The sequence below is a fragment of the Drosophila biarmipes genome, chromosome 3L (genome assembly GCF_025231255.1).
Source record: "Drosophila biarmipes strain raj3 chromosome 3L, RU_DBia_V1.1, whole genome shotgun sequence".
NCBI lineage: Eukaryota > Metazoa > Arthropoda > Insecta > Diptera > Drosophilidae > Drosophila > Drosophila biarmipes.
Window position 1 is genome coordinate 21,352,443 of NC_066613.1, and position 16,563 is coordinate 21,369,005.

Here is a 16,563-nt window from a genome sequence, read left to right on the forward strand (position 1 = left end):
ATTTATTGAGCTATTAAGTGCATTTTCCTACATGTACCTTTATATTTAAATATAAATTCGTATATTCAGAACACTACTAACAACAAGAGCAACACAATAACACAATTTTTAAATGCAAATTCTTAATTTAAGGAACGTTTTTGTTAGTTAAGTTTATGTTAATTTTATAACAAATACGAAAAAACGTTTATTTACTTAAGAATTTTCAATTTTAAAGACTTTCCTTCGTTTTAAAGCAATTTCTTCAGTGGCCACTCCTACAGAAGCTCAAAACTAAAACCTTACTCGCCGCAAAAGCACCATTATCTCACTTTATACTCACATAAATGGTGAGATTAGATGCCATTTTGTTTGCTTTGTGGCTAGCCAAGTTGTTAATGTGCATCATCATATTCTTGAGATGAAATTAGGTGGCAAGAATAATGCGCAAACAAGGAGAGTATTAAGGTACACTTCCGCCTAAGTAGACGCATTTAGTATCCTGACTCCAAGCATCTTGGATTGGGACTAAAATGTCCTTTTACCCGTTTATATCTTCACTTTTTGCTTTAAAATATTTCAGCTTAAATAGGGGAAAATAAAGCAGCTTACTGCTATCGCCCCTTTTGTTAGCCTAACCTTGTTTTTCAAATATTTACTTAATTAAGACTTAATTTTCATCCCACATGAACTCAATTAAAATGCTTTTAAAAAGTACTTTTATGTGGCACCTGCCATCTTGGGCATGCCAACAAAACTAATTGCAGTAATGTTAAGCCTTTATATGGAAACGCTTTAGAACTAAATGCCTTTTCGCTTTTCTAATTAAAAGGAAGCCCACCAACACAAAACACATTCACCGACACGGCTTAATAGAGTAGTGTTGGTATATATATTTTTGCGAGTAAGGTATGTAAATGGGAAAGCGAAATGAATTTAATTTAAATTCATATACCCACGTATATTTCCGGGAACAACAGCTAAATAAGCATATGCCAGACAATTCCGTTTGGGGCAGGAGTCACATCTAGACCGGGGAACTGAGTAGCAGCGACACTACGAAATTTTTAATTACTCGTACTCAACTTTCGAAAACTGAACCGTGGACCTGGAGAGCTCAGGACGAAAGCTCGGGACGAGAGCTCATTTTGAAAATTTTCATAATTACTCGCCGCCCCAACGACGACGACTTGTTAAGTCACACAGAGAAAGGGAAAATCGGGTGAAAGGTGGGGAGTGCTGGAGCCCATGGAGAAAGTCAGTTGAGTTTCGTGGACGATTGCGGACGAGGTCCTGGTGGCAGGATAAAAACGGGGATGGGGCTGGGGCTGGTGTGCTCCTGATTCAGAGCCCCACTCACAGGCACGGCGACCAGGACTAAACGAACTTGCACACAGGAGCCCCACCCACACAGCCTCCAATGCATATGTGTGGCTCCGCTTGAGCACCTGCACCCAGTGGGTGGGGCGTAGAGAAGCCCCCTTATAACGAGGGGGTCCGGAGAGGCCGTGCACTTGAAACTAAAGGCTAAGTAGGCGCATTCACACAAACATTCCGGCACAACAACTCGGTCTATCTACGGGACAGTGTGTGGGTAAGTGGTTGGCAGGATGCGAGGCTGGAAGGATGGAAGGATGTGCGGGTGTCCTGCGCCACACCCACACACACTAACACGACCGCACGCCCACACACTCACTGGCAAAAGTTGAGTATCCGGCTTGATGGGGCCTCTTCTGCCTGGCATTGGGCTGGTTATGTAATTAAATTTATTTAATTTGACTTATTATGCCCATGCATGTACACCCGCAGATATACACGTTACAGTTGTTCAGAACTAATTGGAAATGGGAGTAATCCGCTTTCTTTGGCTAAATAGAAATGGAAATAGATCAAAAAATTATAAGCCTTGTTCAAATCCTCAAATTAACATAAAGTTTTTTTTATAAATAATATAAGTAGTTCTTGAAGTGTAGTTAGCTCGACTCATCGGTGTTTTTCTGAATGTATGTAGTTTACACTTTGTAGACACAAAGAAATAACCTTCCAAGCTTTAAAAACTTTTGGCCGACTTTCGGGCCAGCTTGCTAAGCCAAAGTAAAACTAATTAAGTTCACTTCGGTTTCAGTTAATTAAGCCTTGACTTTAGTTGAAGCTCATATTTTTTTTAAGAATTTTTAAACATACTTTAGAAGTTTAGTATTATTTTGAATGCAGTTATTTTTCTGCCAGTGTACGTGTTTATATGCTCATCTACTCAGCAATATCTCTTCGCCTCGTATGTGAGAGTGTCCTCGCTTAAGCCCATAAGCCTGACAAACAGTTTTACACAAGGACAAAAAGGCAAAATGAGGGTTTACGGAAATTAATGGAAAGAAAGCCAAGCGAAAAGGTGACCAACACATTAGGGCGGCCAATCCGCAAACAAATGATTAAAATGGCTCTATCCCAGATCTCTCAATTATAACCTTCACTTGTACCAAAGCCTTGATGTGTGAATTGATTAAGTAAATTTTCCCTTGCAGATATTTTTCTCTTACCATTTAGCATACCTTGTAAATGACGTAGAGCTAAAAGCATGCAAATTGTTTACACGAAAATGCCATTATGTTTGGCAGAAATTCGGCGGGTGGGAGCTGAGAAGATAAATGCGGGCTAAACCGAAAGCCAAAACAATGGAATTCGTTGGCCATGCTAATGGGCTGCGACTAAAGACAGACTAAAAGTAATGAAAACTTAATTTAACATAATTCAACAGGGCAATTAAACCGTCAATTTAGGTGGAGAGGAATCACCTACAGTATCGGCATAGCCATCATCATTAGGGGTTTTTAAATCTAATGTCTACTGCAGGGGGCCTCCCAACACCCAGACACATGTATACCCCAGCTTATATACAGATAAACCAATTGCTTAGGCTTCTGCATGGGTAAAGGGAAATTATTGGGGAAAATGGGGCTGTAGTCTGGTAAATGCAAATCTGAATCCTACACCCAAAGTTTTGTGTTCTGTACGAAGAGCCAAACAAGCATGAGAAAACACAAGGCCTGTCCTTATCGAAGCCAAAGATACCCTGCTTAGATGAGCTGAGCTGACTTTGCCCAGTCCAATATACCTTTTTAAAGTTCACAGTGGTGGCTTAGAAAAACAGCCAGCTGAGGCAGGAAACTCAGCAAGTCAGGAAGTCTGTCGACGTGAACGTCGTCATCGTCATCGTCATCATCAACCTCATCCCCAGTAGCACAGTGGCAGTCCTTATAGTCCTTGGCAGCCCCTCCCCCGCCTTTTGTTTTTGCTACAATGTCCCGGACTATTTTGGTTGAATGGTCAGAAAAGTTGCAGACAACACAAACATAGCCGGGCCAGCAGAAGGAAGAAACGAGCTGGGAAAGCTCATTGTTTTTTGGTCGAGGACAAAAAAGGAGCAGCTCAACACTGGCCCACGTGTGTGCTGTCCTGTTGTTCGGGGGCAGGAATGGCAATAACGAGCAGAAAATTAGCAAGAAAATAAAATCGATATTTACTTGGAGTGCGTTTAGGACCCTCATTAAAGATTTACCAGACGCATTTAAGGGGCAGCAGATGGAAGGGGCCCTATTTTCGTCACACCTTTTGAGGTACGACGTTTATTTAGCCAATAATGGGGCTAGTGAGTTACAGCAAAATATTATTCATGAGTTTAAATTTCCTTAAACCATTTTATTTATCTTACATTGATTTTTAAAATATTTAGATACGGCTGCGAACTCAAGAAAACCTGGCTAGGAATTTAAGTCCCAGACACAAACAAAGGACTTCCTTTTTGCCCTTTATTTATTTAAAAATGGCTTGTGCATTGTTTTTCAATTCCAGCTTGGAATTTCCAAGTCATTTGGACCCTCGCAATTGCTCCCTTCCATTTCCATTAGCTTCCGTTGCGGAAGCGGAAATGCCACACAGTTGCGCAGCCAAACTTACTGAGAGTCTAACTAAAAATCAAAGGGTGGCTGGCTACTCCCACCCTTTTAAATGCGAGCTTCATATTTGTACATATATGGAAAACAATTCTTTTTGGCGGGACTTTAAGGGAATAACAAGATTTAACGTCAACCCACTAGAACATACCCTGGGAATGGGTGAAAATAAATTGCCAGATTTTATTGGAAGCAGTAAACAAGCATTCTTAAGTTACTCCTCAAATTTGAACCATTTAAGACGATGTAAAATTTAAAAATTGTTTTTAAAGGGACAGCTTTTAACTAAAATCCTAATTATTTTTTCCAGGACTTAGCAACGTCTAAATTCAGAAAAAACGAAGTGTGATATTGCAGGCGATAAATATCAGGAACTTATAATATTATTTTGGAATCGGAATTCTAAGAAACAGTACCACAAAAATTACCATAATGTTGGCCTTTCACAACGAACATATTGCCAGTAAGTATACAAAATAAATTTATATTCAGTCTGGTTTACAAAAAATAATCACAATAATAAGAAAATTAAAATATTAAAATGTTTTCATATATTTTTAAATACTTTTTACGTACAACAATGTAAAACTAGTTTCCTGTGGTCTGAAAGCTAAGAAGCTTAAACTACCCCAATAATAAATTTCAGGATAACTACTAAGTGAGATACCATGTTGGGATAAACCGAAATCTATCCGCAAAATCAATTTGCATTTGCAAATTTGTTGGGAGAGCTGTAATTGCTACAATGCGCACTCTGTGGGGTGGATAGGGACCTAACTACTTGTGAGCCTCAAACTAATCAATTATTAAGCGGGCTCCATTTAACATTTAAAGGCTGCCCACTTACCTTCGACGGGCATGGACTGGGAAAAACCCATTAAGTATAACAATTTCCTGTGTGATGGAAATGGAAGGCAGCGAAGAATAACAGCAACTCGAGGCTGCACTTAAGATGTTTCAGCGAAGGCAGCCCAGCACTGCTCCTTTGTGCTGCCTGGCCGAGATGGTGAGACAGTTAAATCGGCCTGTTACAGCGGCCCGGCGCTCAATAAACAATAAAAGCACAGCCACGGCTGGCGTTCAACATCTGAAGCCCCCGGCATTATATTTAGGTTTAAGCACATAATAACTTAATACCATAAAAAGAGGCCAAAAGAACATGGGCGACGGGCTTCCTGCCGCTTCTTGAAAAAAGCGCTATCAATTATTTACCTAGCCGCCTGAGCCATACATATTAGAAAATTTAAGCTGCCCTTGTTTGCTTCCCTTCTGGTTCACTTAGAAGTGGTGTATAATTCAGTGGCGGCTAATAAGTCTGCAATTTGCCTAAGAATAGACACAGGTCTGTTGGGGCACTTGCCAAACTTTGTAGGTATAGAAATCTTTCTGGGTTTCCTGTAATTATATGGCCTTCAAATGTGCTTTCCCTGAAAAAACCATATTCGTTTTTCTTCGTAATACGAGTTTATACATAAAAGAAATTTTAAATTGGTTATTTTGATTTATAAAGCACAAATTTCGTTTTCGTTGAAAAGAAGGTGAATTAGAAAAATATAACGCAAAAAAGTATGCTTCTATTTTTTCTGTACCGCATTATAAGCTATGTAACGATAATCAAATATGGATTATTTTGTAGTTTCTAAATCAAATTCTTTTTTTGTTTTCCTTTTTCTTTCACTCACTTTCTTTCAAGTTATTTTATCTACTCTGTCTGTGCGAATTCCACAGGCAAATGTACAAAAAATAGTGATAATTAAATTTGTTGGTCATTTTTCTATTCTTTCTTATATTTTCATACCAAGGATTGTTTATTGCTTAAACAAGCCACAAACATAAATTTGGCCTCGCCGAGAACCAATATTAAATGGTATGGGGTGGACCATCCACCGGTACCTTTACCAACTGCGGTCAGTGGGTCTGGCGAAAATGATTCATTAGCATTCAGTTTGAAAGTTGATTTGCCGCAAAAGAGATACCAAACCGCACTTTCCTGCCGAAAGTGAAAAGTTTTAAAAGCCTAAAGCAACTTATAATATTGCTTCGGAGGCACATTACGAAGGCCCCACGAGCAACATTCTGCCGGGAATGTGGTTAATGTGGGTTAATAAATTTAAGTAAATTAGGGGGAGGTGGAAGCTCAAGAGTTTGAGATTTGCTCTGTCAAATGAATTGGCAGAAATAGGGTTCAATTAAAATAAATTAGTTTAAGGACGTTTACTTAATGAGAACTGGGAATTTCTTGAACCCTTGTTAAAGTTGTTAAAATATTATCATAGGTGTTAATCGAATTTTTGATTATTTGTTTAAACATAGCGATCTAAATAATAAAATATACAACTTTTCATGTTCTTAGTCTTACTAGGTTTTAAAAATTAAAAGCAAGGCTAAACAAATTTTAAAACTTATAATTTGGAATATAAAAATGATGTAAGTGTTAATGTAAAAGAGAACATAAAAGGCTTAATTTTTCAGCCAAAAGAGATAAGTATTTTGGGCAAAACAAAAAAAGTATTGGTCCAAAAACCGAATGTCATACCTTGTTAAACTCGTAATACAATTTCCAACAAATTGGCATTTACACCTAAAAAATTTTATTTTTGAGCAATTTTCGCAAAAAAAGACAATGGTACCCCTTGTAAAAAAGTCAAAATCTGCGAAATTTTTAAGTTTTCAAAATCAGCCATAAAATAATAGCGCTCAATTATATAGGTTGTAAGCTGTCCAAAACAGTGAGTCTTTTAGGTTTCGGACTATTCTTGACCAAGTTACACATAAAAAGGTGATCCAAAAATGCCTGTTTTTCGATTAAAACCTACAAGTTAATTTTCCGGTTAAAAATAATCAGTATTTTGGGCGAAACAAAAAAAGTATTGGTCCAAAAACCGAATGTCATACCTTGTTAAACTCGTAATACGATTTCCAACAAATTGGCATTCACACCTACAAAATTTTATTTTTGAGCAATTTTCGCAAAAAAATACGATGGTACCCCTTGCAAAAAGGTCAAAATTTGGGAAATTTTTAAGTTTTTAGAATCAGCCATAAAATAATAGCGCTCAATTATATTGGTTGTAAGCTGTCCAAAACAGTGCGTCTTTTAGGTTTCGGACCATTTTTAACCAAGTTGCACATAAACAGGTGAACTAAAAATATCTGTTTTTGCCAAAAACCGTTTTGATTTTTCCAGCACCTTTACTATTTCTGTGCACGCAACTGTTCATTCATGTATGAGAGTGATTTTTAATTAATAAACTCATTAGGCGCGAGGTCTGGTCACCGTTTTTGCCGCCACACTATGTGAATTGCTCATTTTAATTACTGGCAGCTGTTATCCCCCACAGCTCTTTCGGCTTTCCTTTCTCGCCCAGTCGTCCTGTGGGGCTGCACATAATTTCCTGGCATTTCAACAATGTGCCGACAATTTTTATGTTGTTAGACGGCGCTGACGTCGACAGTTGGCAGGTTGTTCAGCTGCTCGGTTGTTCGGTTGTTGCTCCTGCACTTGTCCCTGCAGTTGTTGTAGCTGGTCGCTTGTCGTTCAACTTTTGACGTGTTGCATGCTGTGGCCTTTTGAGTTGCCCAGACAAAAGGCCACGGGAACAGACTGGGCGACAGGGAGACAGGCCAAAGGACTACTCCTGGCCTAAACGTGCGCGCGTTTGGGCTAAAAGTTAAATATAATTGTTGCTGTTGCTGTGGTTACACGGTTGAAAAATGTAGTTTTTAAGTATTTGCATTTTTTATTGAATTAAATCTGCTTAAAATATTTCAGTATAAACTATTCTGAATCAAAAAGAAAGAGACAGGGTCGATCCCCACGTTTAAAATGTAATGTACTAACAAACAAATCGAAAGCTATCTTAGTGTGATCTCGAAGTGATTGTAGTGTGACCAGATTTTCAATATATATTTTTTTTACATATAAGGATCACTTAAAGTATGATACATTTTAAGGGTATCATTCAATCGGTTTTGGTTGTGCATTTATTCTTAGTTTGGTGTTTAGGCTAAAATATGTATGTGTACAGATTAATAATAAAAATATTAAAAGTAGTGTTGCCATTGCCAAACGTCAAAAAGATCACCTACTTTCTATTTCAGACCTTACTTTTTCCAGTGTAGCCCGGGCGGGAATAGACAGCGAATGGGGGAAGCAGGGTGCTCCTGGTATGACCACATGTCAGGGGCTGGCTTCGTGCTGGTGGAATATGTGTTGCTAAATCGGTTTAGGCTGACACGAGCCTGTCGCCGTGCAGGTGAAATACGGGGCGGCAGTTGAGCAGTTAATGAGGAGCAGAGACAGGAGGATCCCCCTGCCGTCCTTTAAAAACAACAACACCTAGCGGGCCACCACAAGCAAACAATGGGAAAGTAGCGACGGCGGTGGCGGCGGCGGCGGGGAAAATTACACGGATTTATGAAAATGGCCACAAAACTGTGCTAAACACGTTGACGCTTTGCACACGCAAACCGACATGTGTGTGTGTGTGGTGGTTAGCCGTAGTCCTTGCAGGCCCTTTCACCAGGACATTCCACGTGGCAGGGCTTTAATTGGGACACAAAGCGAACACGGATTCCGCGGGTCAAATAGATTAAAGCCATCTATGAGATAGTTTTTAACCAGCCCCCAAATCAAGCACGTTCCTCGCATTTGCGATTATTGATTAATAATTTAATGACTGCCATTGCAGGTTGCGCTTTTCTCACTTACTTCAGTCCGGAGACCTCGGCCACGCCCGCCACGTCGCCCACCTCGGGGGCACAGGCCTCGCTCCCCAATGACAAGCAGTCCATAGCAGGGGTAAGTGACCAGGGGGAATGCCCTCGATTTCATCAATTAAGTAGCTAGACATATAATTTTCCCTTAAATGCACATTGTTTGAGTGTTGTTCTTATAATTTGTTGTGGTACCTGTCACTGCCCCCTCCCCCCGACAAAAATATTTAGGAAAACAAGAGAAGCATTTCCAACAAGGACCTACTCTTTGATGTTTTTCCACCTGTATGTTGTGCTCTCAAAAAATTCGAACTTGCATGCCCAACTGTAAATTGTGCAAATCCCCTTTGATTGCTTTCGATTTCGCTGTTTGTGGATTTTGCTGCCACTGTGCTAAATTATTTCTGCAAATACTCTGCCAAGCCTTAAATGCGTTGGTTGGGGCAATTTTATGACAGGCCGACAAAAGAGGGCTCGAAAATTGATTGCAATTTTCACTGTCCCAAAATATAGATATATTTTGTTTTGTTTTTGATTTATGTTTGTTAATGTTTGCCCTAATTGAGTTTTAGTTTGAAGCGACGAGCATGTGTAGCCATGTAAAAGCGTTTAGGGAACACGTGTTCCAGCGTGTTGATTATCCCCCCACCTGCTGGGTATTATGGCCATGTGCGGTTGGAAAAGTAATTAAAGTTTTGTAAACCTATTTCAATGGCCGAATGAAAATAAATAACACATAATATTTGTTTCTCTGCAAATTGGTGGCCATTTTGCCTGACCCCACAGAACTATTTCGATTGTTGGTTGAGAAAACAAATCTTGATTGTGTGCCCGCCTCTAGTCCTGTTCTAAAAACTCATAACTGAAATTTAATTTTCCTTAGGACGACACAAAAAGAGTCTTCAAATGGAAATCAAACTAAACACAAGACGGCAAGAGGCAGTTTATTGAGTATGCAAAATGTTGTGAACTGCAGCCGAGTTGTGCCACCCGGAGGACACCCTCTGCCATCGCCCTTCCAAGTCAGAGGGATGTACTAGAGATAGGCCGGTCCATTCAATCCCCTGCCATCTGAGTTTTCTCCTTCAGCCTTTTGTTTTCATATTTTCCTTTGTTTACCCCGACAAACACTGAGAGGGAAATTTGTGGCTGTTTTTGTGTGGAAATTTATTACATTGTCTTAGTCTAGGCCCGGCTGGCTGAAGCGTAGGGAAGAGTTTATCTTTCTTCTCGCCGGCTTCTTTCAGAAGTTTCAGCCTCCGGTTTTTCTCCTCTTGTTCTTGTCCCTGTGCACCAGACAATGTGCCACTGTGTGCGGCAAGAAGTCGACTGTTGCTGCATGTGTGCTACTTATTAAAACTTGGGGGCGAGCCGGAGGAATTCCACCTTTGTTCTCCGCCTTTGTTCGGCCGCTCGGAAGCCACTCTTCCTGTTGCATAATCAAGAGTTGTTTTATTAAATCGAGACGGCTCCTAAGCCGTTCGGGCCCTGGGAAAATCCCCTCCTGATCTTTTAATTAACGTATCGAGTGCTTTGATAAGTGAAGGATCCTTCAACTCGAGCCACGGAGACCACTTCAGCGAGGGCAATGGCAATGGCAACAACTTGCGCACAGAAAGTGCAGTAATCATCCGGAGGACGATATAACTTCCGGTTTCCGCTTTGTGCCTCAGTTTGGCAGCCGGTTTTTTTTCCGCCAAAAAGAAAACGCGGCCCTTTGCCGAGAGAGGAAACAGTTTAGCATAAAAATAAAAAGTCAAGCTGCGGCCTCACAAGGCGGCGGCGGCGGTCATGGCAAAAAGCCTGAAACACCGCTCAACTTTTCATGGCAACTGGCAGTTTAGCTTTATCTGAATCTTATGCGCCGCTTTGTCGTATTCAAATTTCCCAAAACGAGGCGCAAGGGGGCGTTCCCACCCGGCATTGGGTGGGAAAAGTCATAATTTTCTTTTTTCAAAAATGAAAAATATCTGCTGCCAAGTAGATAGAGCGACGGCAGCAAATACGGCAAGTGGGCAGAAACTTTGCACATATGCCAGGGACTGGTCGTCGCTGATAATTCAAAGGCCTTAGGAACGGAAGTTGAAGAAGTGCTGGGCGGCAAGGCTCAAGACTCCCGATCTGGATTTAAATTAACCGATTTTATTCCTTCTAAAGGCCTTTAAAAAACCTTAAGCTTAAACCTACATAGGCTGAGTTCTCCTGTTTTCCCGATATATAACTTCAAGTGCTCTAAAATTCCCTGAAAAAGCATAAAATTAATTGAACCTTTCTTAGCGTGGAATTTTATTTGCCCGGCTGCAAGGTCTGTTGTATTTTTTCCCTCTACGTCCCTACACTTACCCAAAGAGGAAGGGAAAGTAAAAAGAACTAGCCGAGTTAACCTGGAAAATTCCGAAATCAGGACTGAAAAGGATTTAACCACAGCCTGCAATTAATCACGCTCGCCCATGATGTAGCACAATTCATGAATGAATGGATTTTGTGGTTAGTTGTGGGCCCTCCGCAATTAATGAAGTCTAAATACCCTTACTAAGGTTGAAAAATCACTACAGACTAGAGTTTTGCCCAAGAGTTTATTTTGCATAATACAATATTAAAACATTTGCTGCCATATTGGTTATTGACTTGATGGTTTGGTTATTCCAAGTTGACCCTCTCGAAAGTGTATCGCCGTACTGATGATAAATCCCTTTGATTTTATAGCACACCTTTCGGATGCCACTCCGATTTTCATTATTCACCTAAACTTTGTTTCGGCAGGGAAAAAAGGCAAAAATTTGTGTTGTTATTCCAGACGAGGGCTGAAGCTGACCAGGCCATCCATTGCAGGCCTCTGCCGAAACGAGCTGAACCGAGCCCAACTGAACCGCAACTAACTGAGCCAAAAGCCAAGCCATTCCTATTGGGCCCGAAGCCGTCGGCCGCCGGCCACCGGCCGCTTGCCGCTTTTGCTGCTGGACGCTTCAGTTTGGCAATTTATCTGGCCCCATCTGCATTTGTTGACTTTGCGCCGGCGATTGGGCCGCAGTGTACACTATTGTCCCGCTTTGCATAAGAGCTAACGAACTAGATTTTTTCCGCATTCTTTCCTTGGGTCTCTCGCCTGGTGCCCGGTGCCCGGTGCCTGTTCCCCGGCATCCAGATATGTCTGGCCATGGAATAGGAGCCCTGAGCTTGGCGTTCGCTTCATTGGCATATCAATCAACGGCCAAAAGCGGGAAACGAATTCACTTACTCACACCACTGGACGCGAAGCGATGCGATGGATGCGATGGACGGTCTACATATACATCCATATAGAGGTGGTCGATGGCGGGGCAGGCAGACGGAGATGGCATGTTGGGCCGCTCAGGATTTTTTCCGCCTCGGCCGGATGCCATTTTAATTAAGTGTTGGCTGATGCCAGTTTCCAGAAAAACAAGGACCACGGCCACTCTGCCAATGGCCAGGATGGCAGCAGAGTAAGAGGGAGAGTGAGATGGTCCCGTGTCCTGGCCAAGAGGAATTTGAGATAAGAAAAAATATATATATTTGCCACATAGCATGCTGAGTCGGGCAGGAGATTTCAGTCGGCTCTCTCTTGCGGCTGACAGTTTTATTATTATTTTTGCAAATCAGTTAATTAATTAAGATGGCCAGCTGTGCCAAGAGGACTGTAACAAAAGATTTAGCAGGTTAATCGTCAGTTCTTAGTTTCAATACATGCGCTTCGTACACTCACTTAGAAGAATAAGGATACAAAGAAAAATATTTTATAAAGATTTTTTCTAGCTTAGTAAAACGAGTCTTTTTTTGGCTTCAGCAAAAAAATGCCAAATAAATGCGCCAAAATTATGTTATTAAACAAATTTATACTAATACCCCATAAAAGTTTGCCTCAGCGGAGATAAAGAGTTTGATTAATGTTTGAAGAACCAGCCTCCGACTATTCTATGTTCTTCTGTGGCCATAAAAACTGTCTGAGCCGTAGAAGGAACAGTTTTCAACTTTATAAAGCCCATGAAATATTGCCGACACCGACTACAAAGAGAATATTTTATGCATGCGCATGTGTAAAAATTTATTTTATTAGAAAACTGGTAGCTCCTCAACTCGAAAATGGTCCCTCACAAAGGCGGGAGTGGGAGCGCTTGAACATTTTTTTGCATTTCAAAGCCGAATGCGCGACATTTTTATTGTGGAGAAAGGAGCCTGACATATTCCAACACCGTAATAAAATGTCGATTTACATTGCAGCCGTATATCCGTATCTGGCAGTGCGTCTTTGTGGGTGTTATGCTACCTCTTCACGGCATTCAATCATCGGCAAACAAAATAAATCCGCAACGATGACAGATCAGTTTATGTGAATTTGAGTATTTGTTTAAAAAACATTAAAGTTCCTTTGTCGAATCACTTCTTTAACTACAACTAAGCTTTCCACATAGACCAATATATTTTCTGTAGTGGATAAGATTTTTATTTTTTATGGGTTACCCCTGATTTTAGCAGCGATATTCTTTCTTTGATAAATGTTAGTACTTGTGCATGAAATAATCTATTTGTACTTTAAGCACAATATTACGTGGCCTTCTATGTATAAACACTTTTAAAGAACCTGTTATATAACAATAAGATAAGGTAAGTAAAATATATATTTATAAGTGTGTCGGAATGTTCCTTTATTGAATGTCTCTAAGTCTCTAATCAAGTCTTAAAGTGTGTGTATGTTTTTTATTCAAGCTGGGTAAAATTAAGAATAACATATATCGGACTATATTAAATACATTAAATGTTTTTGGGAACCGCAAATAAGTTATAGATTATAAGAATCAATGTTGTTACTGACTCCAATATATTGATGTTGTTCTATAATTGATGTTGTTGTTGTTGATGTTGTTTCTACTACTCTACTGCTACTACTACATACTCATAAGCCTCTCTTAAAAAGCAAAACCACTATCTGTAATCATGATTTCCGTTTAACTCATAAATATAACCATTTACCAATCGATGTTGTGCTCCCTGCTCATTGATGTTGTTGTTTCTTGACAGTAAATATGCATTTGTTTCTTATTATTTTCCGTGTGACAGCTCCTCCGGATGTCTGTCAAACAATCCGTGTTGTGTTGTGTTCTTTCTTGAATCTCTCATCAATTCTCTTGCAGGTTGCCTATCCATGTGGCGCCCTAAACGTGCGGCGCTTGCGCTGGCAGCACAATCCCCAATCCCTTGGATATCCCTACCCTCGCCTGCAGCTGCAACGCCACCAACAGCAATTACTACAAAATCAGCCATCAAGTTCCGGCCGCCTCGGTTTGGGCAGCCGCCACAACTTGCGCGATTTCTGCAAGACCCAGGCAATTTGCTAACAGCAAGTGCATTCCGCTGCCAGCGAGGCAAGTGCCACTTCAGCAACAACATCATCAACAACATCATCATTAAGAAACCCAACATCAAGCAGTCCAGGAACAATATCAGGCCCAACAGGTCAACTCCTGCAATCGCACAAGCTGCAAGTGCAACTGCAGCAGATTAGTCACACAAAATTGGTAGGTGACTCACAGTCTAAGCCAAGAACCTGAATCGCATAGAGCAACCGTAGCAAAAATGGGGACTAATAAACCTAGGAATCGATAATGGGGATGTCAAGAAATCAGGTGTCCAAAAGTATGCAGGAATAAAATGCAATGTACTTCTGAGTTTCAAATTTATTGTTGCATACTTTCAGGCCCCTAAAAGGATAATTACATGGTTAACTCTTACATTTTTGTGTATTTTTAATTTACTAAAGAGAATATGTTTTAAGTGGGCTAGGATCAATATTTACCCTTTAAATCTTTATATTAAGGTTCCTTGTTAAACGAAATATGAAAACAGTTGTTACAAGAATTCCCTTTTATCTGAATACCAACTGACATTCTCAATACATAAGTATCTAAATGATTACTTTCATAATTTGATTCATTTTAATATCTTGGAAAATATTTAATGCCCCAAATCAAGCCACATAACAAATGAACATTTAAGCGAACGATTGCCAACATTTTTGGCATTTCTATCAGTGTTCTGCAAAATGGTATGTACAAGGCTTCTTAGCCAAAACTCTCGATAATAATTCAGCAATGTCGGCTGGCATTTCCGCTCCCAAATCGAGCTTCAGCATATTTGTTCTCCAATGTGTGCGGCAAACATTTAATGCCTTAATACAACGTGCCACAAACTGACTGGGGGCGTTCCATCTTCATCGTCGCTCCGTCCCCGTTTGTTTGAAGTGGGTGTTTAGGTGTGTGCTGCTCTCGTCATCATTTCCATCAGGCTGGATAGCTTTTCAAATTCCAAAATTTATGCAAATTTTGTCTGAGCCGCGCGACGGGAGACGAGCACACGGCATTTTGCTCATGAATATTTGTGCCAGCCCGAAACCCCTAAAAACCCCGCCCACACATTCAGCACCGCCCACTCAGAAACGAGTGTATATATGTACACATGTGAAATTGCGCTTTTCTCCCATTCGATTTTCCCTCTGTATCTGTATGTGGATGTGGATGCACCTTTCCCCGGGAAACGCTCGTGTGCGGGAGAGGCATACGTCGCCCTTTTTGTATTGCCATCAATCATCAATCAATTTTTTCAGCAGATGTGCGATTCCCTGCCGCTGCTCCAGCATACTTATAGACCCGTCGCAGTCGAGCCAGAAATATTGGAGGGCGCGCGAGCTCACCTAGGCGTGCCTTTTGCCTTCAGTCTGGCCATGCCAATTTAGCAAACTGTTCGAAAATCGCAAACCCATTCCCATAGCATACCTCCAGCTCCACCATCCCCACCTCAGCCCATCCGTGGACTCCCTGAGCTGCAGCAGCTCCAGACCCGGTGGACGCATAATTCCGGTTGCTCGCCCGCGTTTAAATGTACATCACGTAAATTCCAAGCAAGATGTTGTTGCCAACGGGCTGGGGCTCATCTGCCACCTCCCAATCTCCATCGTGTATGTGGCGCCGGAGCACGGAACTGCCCTCCAGAAGCGCTGGACATGACCAGCTCAATGCAGTTTAAGGACTTTAAGTTTGGTGGACACTCGCCCATAATACAAAATGATACACGAAACTGCTAAAATAAATTACCCTAAATAGGTCTATTAAGTTATTATATCTCCTGTTTCATATAAATATCTTTATCGTTTACTTAAGTTAAATACATCAATTTACAGTGACTATGTAAGCAAGTAAGGACCAACAGTAACACATTAAAGCCCTGCCAAATTTATTGGTTCTTTAAATCATTAGGTTCGAACAATTCCCACATCATCAACAATTGACAGCTCTTGTGGCATATTCCTGGCGAAGACCAGATCCAGAGGTGAACAAATGGCAAATATGCATAACGGCCCAAACCTCGAAGTATTTCCGTCCTTTCCCTCTCCATTTTGGATATCCCCCTTCTAAGACGAAAACAAAACCCGATCCCAAAAAGGGATGGCACAACGATACATGTATAAAAATGAGGAAGGTAGGATTTCTGGCACAAGGCCAAACTTGAGGCATCCACACAGTTCCAAACAACCAGACAAACACGACACGAACCAGGCAGGGAATAAATACTGGCTGAGGGGCAAAGGAATTCCTAAGTATTTTGTATTGTTTTCAATTGTTTGTTGGCAGCCGAGCATTAATATGATATTGATGAGAGTGTACACGGAATGCTTAACGTTGCCCCAGGAAAACAGAGTAAGACCTTTGGAGACCCTTGGGACGCCGGTGCCCTTTCTGGGACAACGCCTAACTTATGATATGTTTACACCGTATCAATTTATACAATAAAATAAAAGGAAAGCAAGAAATAGCAATGCAAAGACATCAGCGCTCTCTTTAAAAGCGTAGTACAAAAAATACATATGAGTAAAATTAGTTAGAAATGTGTCTGAAATTAAAATTTA

The 16,563-nt window shown here is 40.8% G+C and overlaps 1 protein-coding gene across 12 annotated transcripts in view; it reads left to right on the forward strand.

Annotated features, from left to right (window-relative positions):
* The window catches only part of LOC108034817 (CUGBP Elav-like family member 4), a 277,319-nt gene that overhangs the window by 12,208 nt on the left and 248,548 nt on the right, over positions 1-16,563 (forward strand). For all 12 annotated transcript variants that reach the window (XM_044094806.2, XM_050886647.1, XM_050886650.1 and 9 more), the window contains exons 3-4: positions 4,240-4,392; positions 8,621-8,730. In XM_044094806.2, the coding sequence (XP_043950741.1) occupies positions 4,362-4,392; positions 8,621-8,730 (141 nt within the window). In that variant the 5' untranslated portion in view covers positions 4,240-4,361. The remainder of the gene's footprint in view (positions 1-4,239; positions 4,393-8,620; positions 8,731-16,563) is intronic.